At 42.0% G+C, this 20,222-nt stretch overlaps 1 protein-coding gene across 1 annotated transcript in view; it reads right to left on the bottom strand.

Annotated features, from left to right (window-relative positions):
• The window catches only part of ACTN2 (actinin alpha 2), a 74,271-nt gene that overhangs the window by 26,623 nt on the left and 27,426 nt on the right, over nucleotides 1–20,222 (bottom strand). The window contains exons 2-7 of the mRNA XM_059900975.1: nucleotides 13,850–13,964; nucleotides 12,799–12,918; nucleotides 11,820–11,906; nucleotides 7,478–7,565; nucleotides 5,818–5,896; nucleotides 2,761–2,842 (exon numbers count right to left, since the gene is read on the bottom strand). Coding sequence (XP_059756958.1) covers nucleotides 2,761–2,842; nucleotides 5,818–5,896; nucleotides 7,478–7,565; nucleotides 11,820–11,906; nucleotides 12,799–12,918; nucleotides 13,850–13,964 — 571 coding nt within the window. The remainder of the gene's footprint in view (nucleotides 1–2,760; nucleotides 2,843–5,817; nucleotides 5,897–7,477; nucleotides 7,566–11,819; nucleotides 11,907–12,798; nucleotides 12,919–13,849; nucleotides 13,965–20,222) is intronic.

The following is a 20,222-nucleotide window of genomic DNA, read 5'->3' as shown; positions in this document are numbered from 1 at the left end:
AACCTTCCCCCAGCAGCCCCACACACTTGTGTTGTTCAAACTTTGGCTCAAATCAAAGAAGTCACATTTGCAAAGTCATTACTCTGTGTGCACTTCGAAGAACCGCCAAAGAGAAGGGCACGGCCAGCTCAGAAGAGCCCTAAACTAGCAAGGAAGTCACATCCATGGCCAGAGTTGGACCTCCAGAATTCCACAGAGTGCACGCAACAGCACTTTCTCTCTCTGGACAGATGGAGGGCCCAGGGGTCAGCAAAGGTCCCTCCTGCAAGTCCGCACAGAACACGGGCACCCACAAATCTACAACCGGTAATCACCGGAGGGAGGAAAATAGAGAAACAACTTTCATAACCTTTTAAAAAGCATGCAAGGTAGTTAAGATGAGGAAGAGTTTCACCAGTTTTCACTACAGGTTTATGGGTGAGTAGCCCAATTAGCCACTTGAAAATCCCCATTTAGGGTTCAGAGACTATCACAAATGCCAGGAAGTAAGGTCAACAGCAGCAGGCGGTGGAGAGGCAAGGACTCGCCAAAGGGATTAAGTGATCTGAGGGGAGGAGACCAGTGTAAGACATTACAGTAAAAGAGCAGCAGAAGTAAGAACACATTCATAGGAAGCTGTGGGGAAGGTAAGTCCGGATGCAGGTGGCAAAGATGCAAAGGGTAACTAACACATGGGGGCCGATCTGCTGGGGAGTTGGTTATACCACAGCTCGCCCCTCACCCAAGTCAGTCAAGTTCATAACTCTTTCACCAGAAGACTCTTACAGAAATTGCTCTGCAAAGAAAATAATAGCATATGCAAGCATTTTTCCGAGCCATTAAAAAGGAAAGAAAAAGAAAATAAGAGACTAGGAAGTGTCACAAGGGAGCAAGAAATGAACAGAGTGCTAACGCACCCCATCCACTCAGAGGATAAGCAGAACATACGCCCAGACCAGGACTCAGAGACTAAGGGAAACCCCGGAACAGGAGGATGGTTAGCCTGCCGGAGGAATAATGACAGTAATCCTGAGCTCACCCTCAACTGTAGGAAATCAGAGAGGCATCAATGAACGGAAAGATGAATTTACTGAATGTGGCCTGTTTTCTCCTGTCTTCAGTATCCTAGCTGTTGATTCAAGTGGTAAACTCTGGGTAGTTATTTATGGCATGGAAAGGTCAAAGGACAGAGCACCCAAATGCAAACTTACCTTAGAGAGGACAGACAAGAAGGAAAAGGTATTTTCCTACGTGGCAACTTCACTGTTTTATTGTCTTTCTCCCTCTAAAGGGTTTTTGAAAAAAGTAGATTCTGAAGAGCCTATTCAAGTGTGTTCAACACCCAATAATACAGGTGTTTGATAAAATGGCTAAATTAACAAACGGGCAAAATCAGAATCCTAATTGACAGACTACTGTCTCAGTTGCACTGTGTCCCCAAAAATGATAGGTGGAGTCCTACCTCCTGGTACCTGTGAATGTGACCTTATTTGGAAGTAGGTCTTTGCAGACGTGATCAAGTTAAGATGAGGTTGTGCTGGAGTGAGGTGTGGCCTTAATCCATGATGACCGGTGTCCTCATAAGTAGAGGGAAAAAGACACAGAGACAGACGCAGAAGGAAGATGACCATGTAAAGCCAGAGTCAGAGACTGGAGTGATGCTACCACGAGCCAAAGAACACCTGGGGCTTCTAGAAGCTGGAAGAAGAAAGGAAAGGTCCTTCTCTACAGACTTCGGAGGGAGCATGGCCCTGCCAACACCCTGATTTCAGAGTTACAGTTTACGGAACTACAAGAGAATAAACTTCTGTTGTTTCAAAAGCCACCTACTTTGTGGTGATTTGGTACAGCAGCCGTGATGCAGTCACCAAAAATAAGGAGGAACAGAAGACTGACAACTGACCAGAATCAAGGTCTTTGCTTTTCCCCAACAATGCTAATTAGCAGAAGCAATGAGCTGATAGAGAATAATAAGATTAACAGTAATATAAGTCCTTGAGGGCCGGGCCCTGCCTTATACATCGCATCATCTCCTGCAGCATCTCCAGGGTCTTATACATAGTAGGTGCTCGGTAAGCGTCTGCTGAGTAAGAGGTGACTCATGCATAAGTGAAATGAAGGAATGGTCTCCACGTATCTGTGCTTTAAATGCTGTGCCAGGGCGAAACTCCCACAAACTCATCTCCGATAAAGGGCACAAGAGGTACTGAAACTAGTCTCCAGCATGAGGGCCGCTAAAGCTGCAAAATATTGAGAGGTTCTAGCTCTAACAAAACTAAATTTAATTTGGACAAATTAAAAATGAAATGTGAAAGTTTGAGAGGCACATGATGAATGACCGCTCCATAGTCTAGATTGAGATTCTATGACTTCCAGTTGGAAGGAAGCATTTTTTTCCTTGTGGAGTCTTAAAGAACAAGGAGATTTATTTGTTAAATTTCTATGCGGTTTAAAAAAAAAAATGTTAAAATAAAAATAGGAAGCTTTCCATTGAAAATCACAAACCAAAGCATTCTGTTTCTTTGCCAAAGCTGAACATTTTACCCAACCCTTTCATTGTAGTTTTGCTGGCTTGGTTTTGAGCAGGATTCTAAAAAATAATTTTGAGCAAGCTACATATGAAATTCTCTAATATTCATGAGGCCAATGACAGAAACTTCTCAGGAATCCTAAGTCCTTCAGATGTAACCTGGCTATAAAGTTTACAGGTCTCTATGTGTGGTCATAACATAGGGAGGCAATAGATTTTCTGTAAGCCAATAAACACAATTTTCATCTCACCTTCAGCATCCAACATTTTGGGAATATCCAGGTGTTTCTCTGCAATTTCCATGGCCAAGTTGATATTTCCTATTGGGTCATCCTGCATGGAAAACAGCACAACCAGCTTTTTAGCATATTTTTTTGAACAGGACTTAACGACTGTTTTTTATATACCTCATTCTGGGGAGGAAACTTTCCCATCCACACATAACCATAATAGGATAAGATTTTCCTTCTTATCTTTTCCCAAACATTTCAAACATTTAGAGAAATATCAAAAATGACATGAAAATCACCCAATCATGCACACTCCAACTTCATAAAATGTGAGCAAAAGGTTGAAGAGAACAGATACTGTGCAGCTAGAAGGAAAGTTGTGAGGTATTTTCTCATGGATGGAAAAACACCTGGATACCTCAGCGCTGCGCTTCAACCCTGGGTAACAAAAATCTAGATGATTCCAAAAGGAAGCATGAAACATACATTTTCCACATCTGGAAGGTGATCATGGAGAATATTTAGTACCACACTAACTTTGTTTATTTTTGTTTTAAATATAAGAAAACACGCTGCTTTCAGCATGTTTAGGTGAAAGTTTTAGGTCACTAAAGAATATTACAAGATGGCTACAAAGAGCAAAAGTTAGGTTTCTAGGATGTTAAAGACCACAAGAAATGAAAGAAACTTAACATTATAAAAGAAAATTGTGAAGAAATTTTTGTTCGTCCGATTGCGTTTGTCTTCCACGGTAAAACTGGTTAAATACATACGTAACATAACAAAATACATTGACCCAGAGGTGTATAACTGAAATACTGAAAAATTAAAAGAGGTATTTAACATTTCCTGTTTTAATCTTCTAAAGAGATTAAGTGTTGTGAATCTGAAATGGGATGGGGGTATGTAAGACAGAAAAATCAAAATGAAAAGTAGCGTTAGTCCAGGGATGACTGTAATGAATTTTAACATCAAGGCCGTTTAAACATTTCAGAAACTGCAATGCTTTGCAATGAGCACAATCATTTTAATACAGTGAAACATCTAAAACACAGAGGCTTCAAAAACATTCGGTGCTCAAGGAAGAAACCAAAGCAAGCTTCCTGGCCTCTCCGAGTTTACTATCATTTCAGGCAAAATGTTTCTTCAGCTCCATGTTATTTTAACAAAGCATAAAATCATTTCACTAAAAGCAGCCATATAATAAGGTGAGTCTTACCTGTATATTTTATGCAAATGTTTAGGAGACCAAATAGCTGAGTAAAAGTTTCCTTTTGTTCTTAATATATAAGAAAATTTTCAGCATTAAAAACAGAGTAATGATTCTGAGTCTTTGTGAAAGCTATCTCACTTACACTGTAACTTGGATAAAATGTAGCAATTAAGTGTTTTCTCGGCTCAGCTACTGGTATGTGACCCTGGGAAGATTAAAGAATTCCTCCCTTCTTCATCTGTAAAACTGGGATAATTAGTACCTCCTTTATAGATGCATCATATTATATAGTTTACTGTGCATTATGAAGATTGAATGACTGTGTATGTATAACATACATAAAATATATGTATTAATATTAACATACATATATGTATATAAAACATTAATAGATGTAATATCCACATATGTAACACACACTAATACACATATATAATACACATATATACTTATTTATTAGCGATGTCTAATCTAGAGCTATAGAAGTATTCACTGCTGTGGTTAATTATTATCCTTTTTCCACCCATCATAGGTGGCCAATTACCATGTCTTTTGGCCTTTTGTAATAGAAACTGACCGTTATAAACTGCTAATGAAATGAGCGCTATCTAGTATAATCCCTTCATTTTGCAAATGAGATAAAGAGTAATTGAAAAAAATATACACCGTCTCTATGTTTGAAACGTTTCAAAATAACTCAGGGATGAGAATATATGCTTGGGGAAGTCGAGAAACGCTGGCTGCCCCGTTCCCTTAGGCAACCTTCCATTCGTGTACGGTCGCTCTCATCTTCAGGATACAAGTACGTTTTTCACGTGCTATCCGGTCGTCAGTGGAGAGAGGCCAGGGGAGGGGTGGTGAGCACACGACAACTGCAAAGGTGGCAAAAGCCAGGACATTCTTCCTACTACCCCCTGTGCCACACGGGGAGGGCAGCATGCAGCAGGACCGGATTCCACACCAAACACAGCGACACGGGGTGCACGGCCAACGAAGCACACCAGCAACCCCAGGAAAGGTGCCCCGCTACTCCTGGCAGGAGTGGTCAGGGGGCGGGCAACACTTTCTATCTTAGGTCTCTACACGGCATTATTTCTAGGACAGATGGATTGTCCACCACAAGATTTAGAAGGGGCCAGGATTTCTTTTCTCCATCACCGATCACATGTGCAAACTACTTTTAAAGAAACAATGTGCAGACTATTGGAAACTTGAGCACAATAAAGCTTAAGCTTATAAGGGAGAATGACAGTTTCCTAAGCTGAAAACATCAGTTCCCTAAGTTGAATTTTCTGAAAAGAGAGAGAAAAAAAAAATCCCCCAAACTTCTTTTCTAAGGGCGCAACTAATACCTTGTATCAATAGCAAGATAAGCATCCCTCGTGTGAGAAACAAGTTAATCAACTCTAAGTAAATATGTCGGCAACTAAATCCTTCAGAAAAGGTAAGAGGAATTTAAAAAGAAGCTTTGGGGTATTTGAACCTTTCTCTCTCCCCACCCCCTCCTCTCCCCGGCCCGCCCACCCTGCAGCAAAACAGACACTTTTCTTCTCATATTTACAACCTGGGAATGTAAAATCTCTGAGAAACGTGTATAAAAGCTTTCATAGGAAATCAAGCCAAATCAACAAACATATCGTAATGTGGGCAAAAAAGGTGACTTGGCTTTGGGTCTTGTCCTGCCCTAATTGTAACAGGTGAGTATTTTCCCGCCACCCTCCCTGTTTTCATCCCGTGCCAGGCTAGCTGGGAGGGCATGCTGGCGGCAGCCTAGGTGTTGGTGTGAGTTCAAGGCCGATGGGCTCACTTCCAGGACGACATGCTGGGGGCAGGGCGGACACAGCATGCCGGGCCCCCCAAATGACCTTGTTCAGCTTTGAGTAGTCAATGAGGTCGGGCCGGTGTCTGTGGATGAGTGCACAGAGTCCAAGGCCGTCTTTCCAGCTGCACGACGGTCACGGTCGGGAGGAACAGGAACACGGGTTAATGGACAGGCAGCAGCAAGGGGCTGACCTTGGTCAGACGTTGGCCTGAAATCTCGGACCTGGGGCCCCGAGGACCTCCCTCCCTCCCCCACCCAGTGACACCCTGGCCCCTTCCCTGGACTCTCGCCTCCCTCCCAGGGTCTGCCACCCCCTTACCAGTCTCCTTTCCATCTACAGCTTCAGGCCCGGCCTTGCCTGGGACTCACTCCCCCTAACCTCCCCCCACCCCCGCCGCATCCTGCCCTGGTCCCTGCCGTGCTGGGAGAACTGGCCGGGACTGCAGGGAAGGTGCCCCCTACTGTCCCCCTCCTCCCTCAGTGCCCAGCAGGCCCGGCTTCCTCCTCTCTTCCCCAAGTCTCCATTCTAGACCTGACCCCCAGAGTCTGCCCGACAGACAGACACAAGGACGTCCACCCAGAAATGCCCAGGACACACTTTCCTCCAAGAGCACGCCCCTTAGTATACTCAGTGCTCCCCGGTTCTCCTCTATCTTTCTTCATAAGGTTCCTTTTTGTTTGGGGTTTCTTCTTTTAAAGGCAAAGACGTGTAGGCAGCTGAGGGACTTAGCAGGGAGGGTTTGGATTTCCAGTCTGTCTGCCCAGAGACACCAGCGCTCACCGTTCCCAGACACCCCCAGGCTACGAGCTCCCAATTGATGGGCAGCGGGCTCACTGAAGACCAGGAGCCTGTGCCCCGAAGGGTCGGGGAAGACGGAAGCCCCTGGGGCCACACTGTCGAAGGGCTTGGGCCCATCTCGGGCCAGAAGAAGAAAAGCAAGAAGGTGAGTGGGAGGCCAGGCTGGGCCCTGAGACATTCACCGGGCAGGTCCCACACCCTGACGGCATGATGTACGAACAGGAAGCCTCCTCCTCACCTGTGTGCACTCAGGGTGTGGCTCAGGGCCTAATAATACTTATCTACCTAGATAACCTCCCCAGTCTGTCCTGGTGGCTCGTCCATATCCTTCATTTCTTTTCTCTGATCTATGGGGGCCAGTGACCCATTTATATTCACGGGTAACCCACCACACAGAGGGAGAAAATATAAACACCTGACAAAATATCTGCATGAGAAAAAAAGACTGAAGCAAGGGACAATATCATGCTCTCAGATTATATCTGGATTTTCTTCATCCAGTTCCCTATAGTTTTTCAAACATGATTTGCCTACTTCTCTCCAATTCCAGCCTACAAAGCTGACTGACGAAGCATCTTTTGGGCATGACAGAGAGGAGGGATGGGGTGGAGCTCGTAGGCGGGATATGCAGACCCTGCTACGGTGTCTCCTTGTCACTGAGAATCCATCCCTGCCGCATCCCTGCATGATACTCACTTATAAACAGTGCCAGCCTCCCAAACCTTAATCCAACGTTTTCCCCTGAGAGACCCTAAGCATCAATCGTTCTAGAGCCTGAGTTCTGCTACATACAGAAAATGCACGTCAGACAGGAGGAGGAGACACAGGAGTAAATAAACATTTTTCTCCCTGCCAACCTGGATTCCAAAGAGAATACAAGGACCCCAGGGCCCTGGTTGCGCACCTGGTGTGGAAGTTCTGAATGTTCACATTTCTATAAGGAGCGGTCTTCCTTTGACACCAAAGCAGCAGACCTTCTTTGGCAGAGGTTTCTGTAATGACAGCCAAGAAAAAGTGTCCACGGGGAAACACTCACCCTTACTGCTCACTCACCCAACTTCTAGTCACTTGCTAAAGAGACCTCCCAGGGGGCCAACGCCAAAAGCAACCTCTCTTCTCCAGTCTCTGCAAGAGGATGGAGCTGGAACCTTGCTCCCCGGGACTGACTTCTGAGGCCACTTGAAGGGACTTGAAAAGGACAGTGCAGGAGCAACAGCAAGTTATGACATGATGAATACAAAACTGGACTTCAGGGTTACTGGTAACGTACCTTTCGGATGAAAATTTGTTTTAATGTGCATAATTTATGACCTAACTATCCCTTCATTTATCTCATTTATAATTTATATTCTTAGGTAAATGGAATTCACAGAGGCCACTGTGTCTGAAATGTACTCCCTTACCCACTGATTTTAAAATACTTGAAGGCTTTTATTGGCAAATTTCAAGTTTGGCCACTTGGGTTCTGACCAAGTTAAGAAAGCAACCACCCCTGTGGCAGCCATGAAGACGTGCTGCGCAGATGTCCCGCTGCAGGGAACACAGGACAGAACTGATGTCCCAGCTGCCACACTCTGAATCCGCCCCTGCATTCCCCAGAGGCCACACTTCTTCAGGGCTAATCCAGCCACAGACCGAGTGAGGGAGAGGCACCAGAGCTGGGCCATTCCTGCCACACATGGGACTCCTCTGAGAACAACTGAGGCTGAAGGACTCCCCACTGGCCCGCTGACCCTGCCTGAGGACCACTTTGCAGAACGAGATTCTTCTTTCTCAAGCCTTTCCTTCCCCAGCACGGGTGTCAGCCAGGCGCTATGCCTGAAGGGGCTCTGCCATCTCCTGCTTCTCCCTACCCTTATCCTCTACAGGCATTTCCCCCAACAAATCTCTTGCATTTCTGCTATGGATGGAATGTCTGTGTCCCCCTCAAATTCATAGACTGAAGCCCTAACCCCCAATGTGATGACATTTAGAGATGGAGCCTTTGGGAGGTAATTAGGGTTAGATGAGGTCGTGAGGGTGGGGCCCTCATGATGGAATTAGTGCCCTTATAAGAAGAGACAACAGAGTGCTTGCTCAATCTCTCTCTCTCTCCCTCTCCCTCTCTTCCCTCCATCCCCCTTCTCCCTTCCCTTTCTTTCTCTGCCGTGTGAGGACACAGAGAAAAGGCAGCCATCTACAAGCCAAGAAGAGAGCCCTCACCAGAAACTAACTATGCTGGCACCCCGATCTTGGACTTCCAGACTCCAGGACTGTGAGAAAATTAATTTCTGTTGTTTAAGCTACCCAGTCTATGGTATTTTGTATGGCAGCCTGAACAGACTAAGACAACTTCTAACACCATCTTAGCACTTGCTTCTTAGAGGACCCAAAGTTTTATACATCCAAACAGCTCCTCAAAGCCACTTACATAACTGGGATTCTGCTTGTATTTACATCTTAACAATTTAGAAAGCTCCTATGAACATGTGGACTCCTAACCAACATTGGGACCTGGCCTTCCATTTCAGTAAGAGCTTAAGTTGATTTTTTCAAATCAAAGTAAGTATTCTGTAATTATTTACCTAAATTGTCCATTTCTAGTTCAGATTTTTCTTTGACCCATAACCCATATGAAATACGCCCCCCTCGCCCCTCGCAAACTTCCACATGCTCTAAGAATAATTTGAATGATTCCTGATCATGTCTCTTATCTAGCAAATTCCTGTTAAGGAAAACGACTGAAAGTTCTAAGACTTTATTAAAATATTAACTGGTATAGATATCGAAATATGGAACTCCATATCCAGTTGTTCTGCTATACACACAACTGCCTGCCTTTGGGGTCCCGGCCAACGGAATTAGTAAGAAAAAGTATAACAGGAGGAAATAATCCAAACTTTTTTATAAAGTTTAAATGGCACTTAGATTAGAAAAGGAAACAGAGGTAAAGTAGATCAATACAAGCTTACAACTGCCACTTAAGCTTAGATTTATAAGTCATTGAGTTTCACTTAATTTCTGTCTGAATACGTCTGAACACTCTTAGGCTATGAATGTTGAACAAAGTTTTTTCCTTATTGAATTGGCTACTCTAACAAAGCTGACTTTCTCCCACCCCAAGTCCATTCTGAGGCATTCAGCAAGAGGTTACAAGCCTGTGCCAAATAGTACATGACTGTGGTACCTCCGCCCCGCCCCCGCAGGTGTAGGTTAAACCTGAGAAGTCCACACACAGAACCCTGACGGTGGGTATAAAAAGCATGTCATAAATAGGTAGTGTCATTGGTTATTCCATCATGAAAAACCATAGGATGCACCAAGGAGCCCCATCTACTTGGGCATCTCTGCACTGCCCTCACCAACAGGTATGTCAATCTCTCATTTTCCTTCTTTGAAGAGGTCCATCATTCTGTTGACGGAGCCTGGCTCCTCAAAGAATTCAGTTTAACAACAATGTCATTTTCCTACATAATATACATCATCAAAATAAATTAGACAAGTTTTCTGTAGATTTACAGAAATTAAGTGAGGTTGTTAAGAAATGACTCCATGGAAGTAAAACAAATAAAAATATAAGTTAGCAAACTAACTTCATCTGCTGTGTGGGACACTGGAAGACTTCTGCTTGAAGAGATTTAAGCACCTTGTCAGTGATATCACACTTTTGAATGTTTATTTCTTAGTCTTTTGAAAAGCAGATTAGTATATCTTTCTATCATGATGTTTTACGAAATACTATGATTTGATTATCTTATCTTGGGCACATAAATAAAAAATTGGGGAACCTCTAATGGATCACACCATTCATAGTTACATTTGAAACAGAATTAAGTTTTCAATTAGTATTATCACTAATTTGAAATCTGTAACCAATCAGAAGAAAACCTGAGGTCAAGCTCACCTCTGTAATATTTGTGGGAAAAGGATTTGCTAGTGTAGCAAATGCAGTGGTGTGAACAAGATTTTTAAAAATAATATTTGTTCTATCAGGTGGGCTCAACTGCTTAAATATTTAAATGCCGAAGTATATAAAATTGATTAAATGATTACAAACTATTCTTTTTTAATAAAGCAGGAACTTTTAAAAAGCAGATTATTATTTTCACTAGCATGAAAGAAATGTACCTTAATAAGAGTACATTGTATGAAAGTTTTCAAATTCAGACTCTTCATAAATTCGAGCTGGCTGTTATTCCTGAGCCTGAATTCTTGAGGTTTTAATATCATTATATCTTAGTTTGATTTTTAGAGGGCATAAGTAAATTCCTGGACAGAATTATGAACCACGCTCCCAGCCCTGACCATTTGGGGGCGTGGTTGCCTTCTAGGTGACAAAGTTAGAGGAGACTGCCTGGTTGGACAAGTCAGACCACCCTTAAGTACATTCTTTTTTTTTTTTTTTTTTTTTTTTTATTTATTTGGTCGTGCTGGGTCTTAGTTGTGGCATGTGAACTCTTAGTTGCAGCATGCATGTAGGATCTAGTTCCCTGACCAGGGAACGAACCCAGGCCCCCTGCATTGGGAGGGCAGAGTCTTAACCACCGTGCCACCAGGGAAGTCCCAAGTATGTTCTGCAGCTATACCTTTTGTGATTTGAGTGCTAAATAGGCCAAGTTCTAATTTTAGGAATGTCAATTTGACACTTTCGACAGTGCTGAATTCATCAAAATATTCTGGAGTGCAGTGGGCGTAAAAGACTAAAGATCTGCACCTTCAGTGGCAGTGCCGAGGATTAGGGTTATGTTACAATGATGGAACAGTTATTGGGCCAAAAGACACGATGACAATAGAGATTTTGTTTAAAAAAAAAGGGAGGGAGGGAGGGAGGGAGGGGAGAGAGAGAAAAAAAGAAAGAACAAATGAACAAACGCAAATTTCAATCGATTATCTTTCAGCACTTGAAGGAAAGCGTTTCAAGCGTTTCAAGATATAACAGTCTAAAGAACTGTTATAGTCATGAACCTACTAGTATAATAAGCAATAAAGAAGCTCAAAAAATGCTCATTTTAAAAAGTGATTTCTGTTCTGAACATGTACTCATCTTTTCCAAAATGACTGTACTCCCATGAATGAAACAGCATTGCTGGGGTCTTTTTTTCATAGAAATAGAAAATTTGTGAAAACCCAAGTCGCATATCTTTCATTCAATCCTGTCAGTGACTGTTCAATTTTACAAAAGCCTATCCAAATTCAACTTCATCAGCTCAATTTACAAATTACGCTAAGTGTCTTAATACCATCAGGTTTTTAACCCTGTCCTTTACCTTCAACGGAAATATCCTGAATAGCAAAGCGCAGGATGATGGTCCAGATCATACCCAGCGTCATCTTCACGTTGCCATCAACAATTTCTTTAGGTAAGAAAAAACATCAACAAATGAGGGTAAAGATAACATTATCAGCACATAAAGTTTTCCTATAAGTTATGAGTCTCCTATAAAGTTTTGACTTCAGAGCTACTGGAAGATATACATATGGAAAGACCAGTTTCTGTTTTTGTAAGTGTTGCAGTGAGTCTAGTTATAAATGTGGTATTCATAACCAAACGTCTCCAGTTTAAATGAGTTATGAGTTAATAATGAACACAAAGCTTGCATATGCAAAGTCACTGAAAACAACCCAGGGGTTTCCAAGGTTTAAAGACTAGATGAGCCAAGGTCCTAAATAATCAAACAGAGAGAACACTGGATCATCTTTACCCCGATCCCTCTTCCGGAGCTCCCCAGTTGGCAGGTTCTCGGGCTCAGTTGTATAGAATGAGAGGTAGGGCAGTCTCAGCTCCTGCCAGACTCACCAGGACTCCTAACCTCCCACAGAGAATGGAGATCCTTCCTATTAGTTCTAATTAAGAGTCACTGGGATGTACAAGTTCTTTCTCATTTGGATGATCAGTTTGAAAAAGACAGCATCATATTTGACTCTTTTTTTTTTTTTTTTTTGTCCACACCATGCAGTATGTGTGATCTTAGTTCCCCAACCAGGGATCGAACCTGCGGCCCCTGCAGTGGAAGCTCGGAGTCTTAACCGCTGGACCACCAGGGAACTCCCTTGACTCTATTCTGTACAAATGATCCTAGAGCCTTGTCTCCCGTTCATGGTGCCTGCGGGGAGCCTGGCAAGAGAGGCTGACACAGGAGACGGGGGAAAGGAATGGGGGAGGGAAGCAGGCACCCAGCTGCAGGCCCACTGCCCCAGGGGGAGGTCTGTGCATGGTCAGGGTCATTCCCATCACACCCCATTTACCTTCCGCCCCGATGGACACCAGCTTCACGCCTTTGCTGGCTATGTAATCCAAGGCTTTGTTGACGTTAGCGATTTTGTGGAATCGCATTTTTCCTCGGTCAGGTTTGGGCAGCCTTTCCCCTGTTGGATGAAGAAAGAATCGTGTAGACACAGAGAAAGGAGACCCTTGATGCAGAATCAAGATGCCAAAATTCAGAGTCCGTGCCCTCCTTAAATGGGAATCATTATTTGACTGTTCCTTATGTGTTCTCGGTTTCTGTAAATCACAGTACTTTCAAGGTCAAATGGACCAGAGGGGAGCTGTGCTATTAAGGCCATATGCTTTTCAGATCTGCTGGGAGAGTCCGGTTTGGTCTTTGAGCCAAAGTACGAATGAGTAAGTAAGAAGCTGGTTGGTGCCCCTGCAGCATTCAGAGGTGCGGACCAGCTGTGGGAGAAAGTCAGGGAGCTTCGTTCAAATCACAGGGCTCATCTCAGACGTGGAGTTACGAAGATACCTGGATCAGGGCCGCCCTGCCTTCATCCTTCCCACTCACACCTCTTTAATTAAGCCGGATCCACTCTCCAGTCCAAAGTCTAAACCAGCCAGCTGAAATTCAGGGCAAAGGATAACCCCTCGGGGACTTTAACTCCTGTTTTCAGAGTTAAGCCAACATGTACACTGGCCTTTGGTGTGAAAGACAATTTCTGGAATACACACTAGCTGGACTTAGTGGAGAGGACAGCCTGGTGGGCAGTCATATAAATGTCATTTTCTCTTCTCTTATTCTGTTTCGAAGTGGGTGGTAGAAACATGATTTTAATAAGTCAATTTTAAACAGAATTCACTCCTTTTTTAGAACAGAAAAATAACTCCAGGCAGACTGCTCTTTGGAAAGGTTTGCTTTGTCAGCAATACCACCTCCCCCAGCCAGGTTCAAAGGGAGCTTTTTTTTTTTTTTTTTTTTTTTTAAAAAAAAAAAAAAAAATCAACAGATGCGTATCTACTGCTCCGACATAGAAGTACATGTAAGACTGGGTATAACACGTACGAAAAATGTTTAAGACTCACCTGAGATGACTTCCAAAAGCAGCATGAGCTTAAGGCCATTCCGGAAGTCTTCCTCGATGTTCTCGATCTGAGTGCCAGCTTTCCTGAGGTGGGAGTTACACCAGGCAGTGAAGGTCTGCAACGAGAAGCAAACAGTGCTGAGCACGGCCCCGTCAGCACTCAGAGACCCTCCACATGGACCAGGCCTGACATCTTACACATCCTGGGGAGAACACGAGGCTGGGGCATCTTGGACCTTCGAGAGAAAGCAGACCGAACTGGATGGAAAGCATGATTTGAGGCCTGAAGGTAAGATTTTAATAAACTTTCCTCTTTAGAGACAAAAAAAAAAAGTCATTTATTGGGTCTAACCACCTGAGGAATTTTTGCCTTCGGTTTAGAAAGGTACCACATTTGGGATTAACATATACACACTACTATATATAAAAGATAACTAACAAGGACCTACTGTATAGCACAGGGAACTACACTCAATATTTTATAATAACCTATCAGGGAAAAGAATCTAAAAAAGAATATATATATTTATATATATATATAACTGAATCACTGTGCTGTATACCTGAAACTAACACAACATTGTACATCAACTATACTTCAATTAAAAAAATAATAAAAATTTTTTAAAAGATACCATGTTTACACCTATGCCTTTGCCTTCTGAAAACCTCTTATTCTGTAGGAAATTAGGATGTGCTTATTCCCTGCATACAACAAAAATCAGCGTGCTTGCAGAACGGATGAATAAATTATGCTTAAAGAATGTTCAAAATGTCGTACTTTAGAGCAGAGGGTGGGCGGCATTGTGCAGTAGAAAGGGGAAGAGAAGAGGGACCCATAACCACTAATTATCTACAACTAGTTTATCCTGGATGAACAACAGTTTTAAAAAAGTAACTGAATTAATTAAACAAATTTGCAGTATAGTCAATCATTAATAATAACAATAGTAGTAGTAGCAATAATAATGAACTCCTACTGGCATATTCCAGGTCCTGGGCTAGAGCCCGGATTTCAAAGACAGTTAGATACAGCCCTGCCCTGGAAGGGCTCAGAGGCTAGTCATGTTAACAAATAACTAGGGCAATATTAAGCAGAAAGATGAACTATATACTAAGTGGCATCCAAAGTCATTCTGTTTATTTTTCAAACTTCTTTTAACTTGGTTTCCACTTGTGCACTATTTCCTGCCAAAACCAGATTAGAAATGCTTCTGGCAGCTGCTGGCTAAGAATGCAAACTGTGCCCTTGTCACACAACAGCTGCTGGGCTCCGGAACAAAGTGCCGGCACATTACGCTGCAGAGAGACAGACAAACAGGGTTTGTGTTATAGATGAGAAGATGAACCTCTCAAAAATAGAGTTTTTCCAAGTAAGACTACAAAAAGACACAGTTTTCCATAAAAATGATTTTTCTAGGTAATAAAAAGGATTTTCAAATCTGACTGATGGGCACTTATTTCAAGAAATATGTGATGGTATTTGCAGCAACATGGATGGACCTAGAGATGATCATACTAAGTGAAGTAAGTCAGAAAGAGAAAGACAAATACCATGTGATATCACTTATATGTGGAATCTAAAATAGGACACAAATGAACTGATCTACAAAACAGAAAGAGACTCACAGATACAGATAACAGACTTCTGGTTGTCAAGGGGGAAGGGAGCTGGGGGAGGGATGGATTGGGAGTTTGGGGTTAGCAGATGCAAACTATTATATAGAGACTGGATAAAGAACAAGGTCCTACTCTGGGATGAAGTGAGAGAGTAGCATGGACATATATACACTACCAAATGTAAAATAGATAGCTAGTGGGAAGCAGCTGCATAGCACAGGGAGATCAGCTCAGTGCTTTGTGACCACCTAGAAGGGTGGGAGGGAGACTCAAAAGGGAGCGGATATGGGGATATATGTATACGTATAGCTGATTCACTTTGTTATAAAGCAGAAACTAATACACCATTGTAAAGCAATTATACTCCAATAAAGATGTTAAAAATAAAGGTCCTACTGTATAGCACAGGGAACTATATTCAATATTCTGTGATATACCATAATGGAAAAGAACATGAAAAAGAATGAATATAGATGTATAACTGAATCACTTTGCTGTACAGCAGAAATAAACACAACACTGTAAATCAACTGTACTTCAATAAAATAAATTTAAGAAAAAGAAATATGTGATGGCATTAAATTCTAGGACAAAAAGAAAATGTAGGTATTTTCTTGGATTTCCAATAATAAATTTTATTGTGAGAGCCAAAACTAATAGTTATTTCTCCTAAAACACATCTAAACTTTAGTCAGGTCTAAACAGAAGTGATACTCTAAGTCATATACTCTAGGTCTGCACCCTATCAATATGGTAGCCAGTAACCATACTTGGCTATTTAAATGTAATTAATTAAAATGAAAGGAAATTAAAATTTTAGTTTCCCAGCTGTACAAGCCATCTTTCGAGGGTTCAAAAGCCACATGTGTACAAGCACATCTGTACTGGATGGTGCAGATGTGTACGCAACACCTCCAGCATCACAGAGAGTTCTATTGAACAGTGCTACTATACACAATCAAATTTTGTTTTTTGAAGCTAAGATTATTAACAAGAGTCTATTATTACCTGGGTTCAAAATTCAAGCGGTACAAAAAGGCATAAAGTGGAAAGCCTCCCTCTCACTCCTGTTCCCAGCCACCGAGTTCCCTTCCCCAGAGGCAACAACAAAGAGATTCAGTGTCTTGTGTTTCTCTTCAACAATATTGTATACATACGTAAACACACAGACACACACATCTTTTTTCTATCCCTTTAACACAAATCATAATATACACATTGTTCTGCACCTGGCTTTTTTATATTTTTTAAGAAAACTATAACCTAGGGTCATTCAATATCAGCAAAGAGCATTCCTTTTTATGGCTGCATAGTATTCCACTGTCGTGACTATACCATACTTTATTTTCTAACTAGCTCCTTGGATGGACATTTAGGTTGCTTCCAGATAACTAAGTTCATACAGTGAAAAACTTCCCAGGCCCCATTTTCAGCAAGCAAAACTACTTTAAAGGTTTTCTGTTTGGTTTTCTTTTTTTCACAATACCAAGACTAACCATATACCTAACCTTTTGGGGAAGGCACAAGAGAACAGTACGTTATGGAATTGACAGAGAAAAAAATACAATGATATAAAATATTTATTGAATTATCTTTATCTATACTCTAATTAAAAATGGACAAATATTGCTGGTGTAAATTACCTTAACTTATTACCATGTTATTTAAGCCCCTTCATAATATAAGTATCAGAAGCACTTCTGGATAGAACCCCAAAGCTTTTCATGAAATCAGTGCAGGTTTCCTGACCCCCACTATGGAACACTGTGAACATCTGCTGGATACCACCTTCTTACAGGCATGCATGTGATGAAGGTAACTTACCACAGGTAATTATTCAGCTGTGCAAATGCAGAGAATGAACTGAATCTACCAGGTCAATTTTGTCAGTTAAGCCTAATGAAGTTTCGCTTTCTTTAATGAGTATTCCCAAGAGCCAATAAAGGTGGTAACTAACCAACTTAAATGTGAAAAAGGACCCCAAGGCTCTGTGATAATAGCTTGCAAAGAGGCCAGTGCACTCTGAAAAGGAATTTTAAGCTTTATTAGACTGTTTAATTTTCATTCTATTTACAGTTTCCATTACCATGGCCTACAGAGACTGTTCCTATGCCTTCCCCATTGTCCTCCGCTTCTGTGAAAATCCCGCTAATCGTGGAGGAGATAAAAACAAAAGCCACCACAGCAGCAACAAAATCCCACACATTGTACCTAAAAGACTTCTTTGTGGGGACTTCCCTGGTGGCACAGTGGTTGGGAATCCGCCTGCCAATGCAGGGGACACGGGTTTGAGCCCTGGTCCGGGAAGATCCCACATGCCGCGGAGCAACTAAGCCCGTGCTCCACAACTACTGAGCCTGTGCTCTAGAGCCCGCCAGCCACAACTACTGAAGCCCACGCGCCTAGAGCCTGTGCTCCGCAACAAGAGAAGCCACTGCAATGAGAAGCCCTCGCACAGCAACAAAGAGTAGCCCCCGCTCACCACAACTAGAGAAAGCCCGCGCGCAGCAATGAAGACCCAGTGCAGCCAAAAATAAAATTAATTAATTTAAAAAAAAAAAAGACTTCTTTGTGGATTTTCTTGTTCTTTGATGGCAACATGCATCTCTAAGGTCCCTGTGAACTAAATCTGGGAGAAATGAAATGGAACCAAGGTAGGTCCATGTGGTTTTGGAGGGAGGCTCCTTGGTTCAAACCAGATTAGGAAGGCAGGTGTCCTTTCTTAAGAGACATGGTGTTACAAACCAGACAGAGACCCTCAAGGAAAGAGGCCAACGTCTCCCCAGCCCAGAGCTCACCTCAGAAGCTGCCTCGTCACATTTGAGGTCCTCCAACCTCCTCCCTTGCTTCCAACTCAAATCTTCCTCTACCTCTCTCCTAGAGAAGAGCTTCTTCCCTGCCCCTGTTCACCTAGTGATAAATACATACACTTTTTGCATCTTGAAAATAAGCACATAAAAAAAACCTCTCAGAGCCACACAAAGAGAACCAAGATGGGAAAGCACGAACCGTCCACCTGCCGACAGGAAGGGCTGACGCTTCCAGTTGTTCTCACCCTTCAAAGACACTCACGACAAAGGTAAGGGAATGATGGACCTAGAGATGATCATACTAAGTGAAGTAAGCCAGACAGAGAAAGACAAATATCATGACATTGCTTACATGTAAAATCTAAAAATAAAAAGTGATACAAATGAATTTATATACCAAACAGAAGTAGACTCACAGACATAGAAAACAGACTTACGGCTACCAAAGGGGAAACGGTGGGGGGAGAGATAAATTAGGAGTTTGGGATTAACAGATACACACTACTATATCTAAAATAGATAACCGACAAGGACCTATTATATAGCACAGGAAACTCTACTCAATATTTTGTAATAACCTCTAAGGGAAAAGAATCTGAAAAATAGATACATATGTATAACTGAATAACTCTGCTGTATACCGGAAATTAACACAACATTGTAAATCAATTAGACTTCAATAAAAATAAATAAATATATATGTATATATTAAAAAAAAAAAAAGCTAAGGGAATGAGTGTTCAAGTCACAGAGGAAAAGACGGAAAGGCATGGGAGTCACTGTCTCACTTTGTATATTCCTTAGGCAACGGGAGCAAATATTAGCATTTCTTCCTGAAACATACAGAATCATAACCCATGAGTCACTGGCCAGGATGGACAGTCCTGTGGGTGCAGACTGGTCTCCCTGCTCATACAGGACCCTCTCTGGTCATGGTACTGAAACTCACCAAACACAGGGAGCAGAGGAAGAGGGCCTGGGGGTTAAGGTCATGTGCCTGTGACTTACAGTATTATGTATTCCTGGGATAAGTCTGAAGGATACTCAAACAATTAGCGGTCGCTGCCCCGTTATCTTCCTGAACATAATCTAGAGATCCAAAAAATACTCCTCAACTCCTGAAACACGGTGGTTGAGAAAAATGTCAGTTGGAATAACCAACACACGGAAGCAGCCTAAATGTCCATCGACAGAATAAAGGATAAAGAAGATGTGGTACATATATACAATGGAATGTTACTCAGCCATAAAAGAGAATGAAATAATGCCATCTGTAGCAACATGGGTGGACCTAGAGATTATCATACTAAGTGAAGTAAGTCAGAAAGAGAAAGACAAATATCATATCACTTATATCTGGAATCTAAAATATGATACAAATGAACTTATCTACAAAACAGAAACAGACTCACAGACATAGAGAACAGACTTGTGGTTACCAAAGAGGAAAGGTTGGGGGGAGGGGTTAATTAGGAGTTCGGGATTAACATAGACACACTATTATATATAAAATAGATAATCAACAAGGACCTACTGTATTGCACAGGGAACTCTACTCAATATTCTGTAATAACCTATATGAGAAAAGAATCTGAAAAAGAATGGATACATGTATACGTATAACTGAATCACTTTGCTGTACACCTGAAACACAACATTGTAAATCAACTATACTCCAATATAAAATAAAAATTAAAAAAAAGAAAAAGAAAGAAAAATGTCAGTTGGAGGAGTTTTCTAGTAATATCTGTTAGCAAGAATTGCTACCCCCATTCAGAGGCCATACCTTCTTCCTTGAAGAACATACTAGCAAAGTCCCAAGTCCATAGGAATTCTAAGACCACTGTCTTTCTCAAAGTTAAATTATATGCCATGACAATCAGTACAATGTGCTTAATGGCAAAAAAGCACTTATTAAAAAAAAAGGGACTTCCCTGGCGGTCC

The sequence above is a fragment of the Balaenoptera ricei genome, chromosome 16 (assembly GCF_028023285.1).
Source record: "Balaenoptera ricei isolate mBalRic1 chromosome 16, mBalRic1.hap2, whole genome shotgun sequence".
NCBI classification, from domain to species: domain Eukaryota; kingdom Metazoa; phylum Chordata; class Mammalia; order Artiodactyla; family Balaenopteridae; genus Balaenoptera; species Balaenoptera ricei.
The sequence above is the reverse complement of the archived record's forward strand: the minus strand, read 5'-3'. Positions and strand labels throughout refer to the sequence as shown.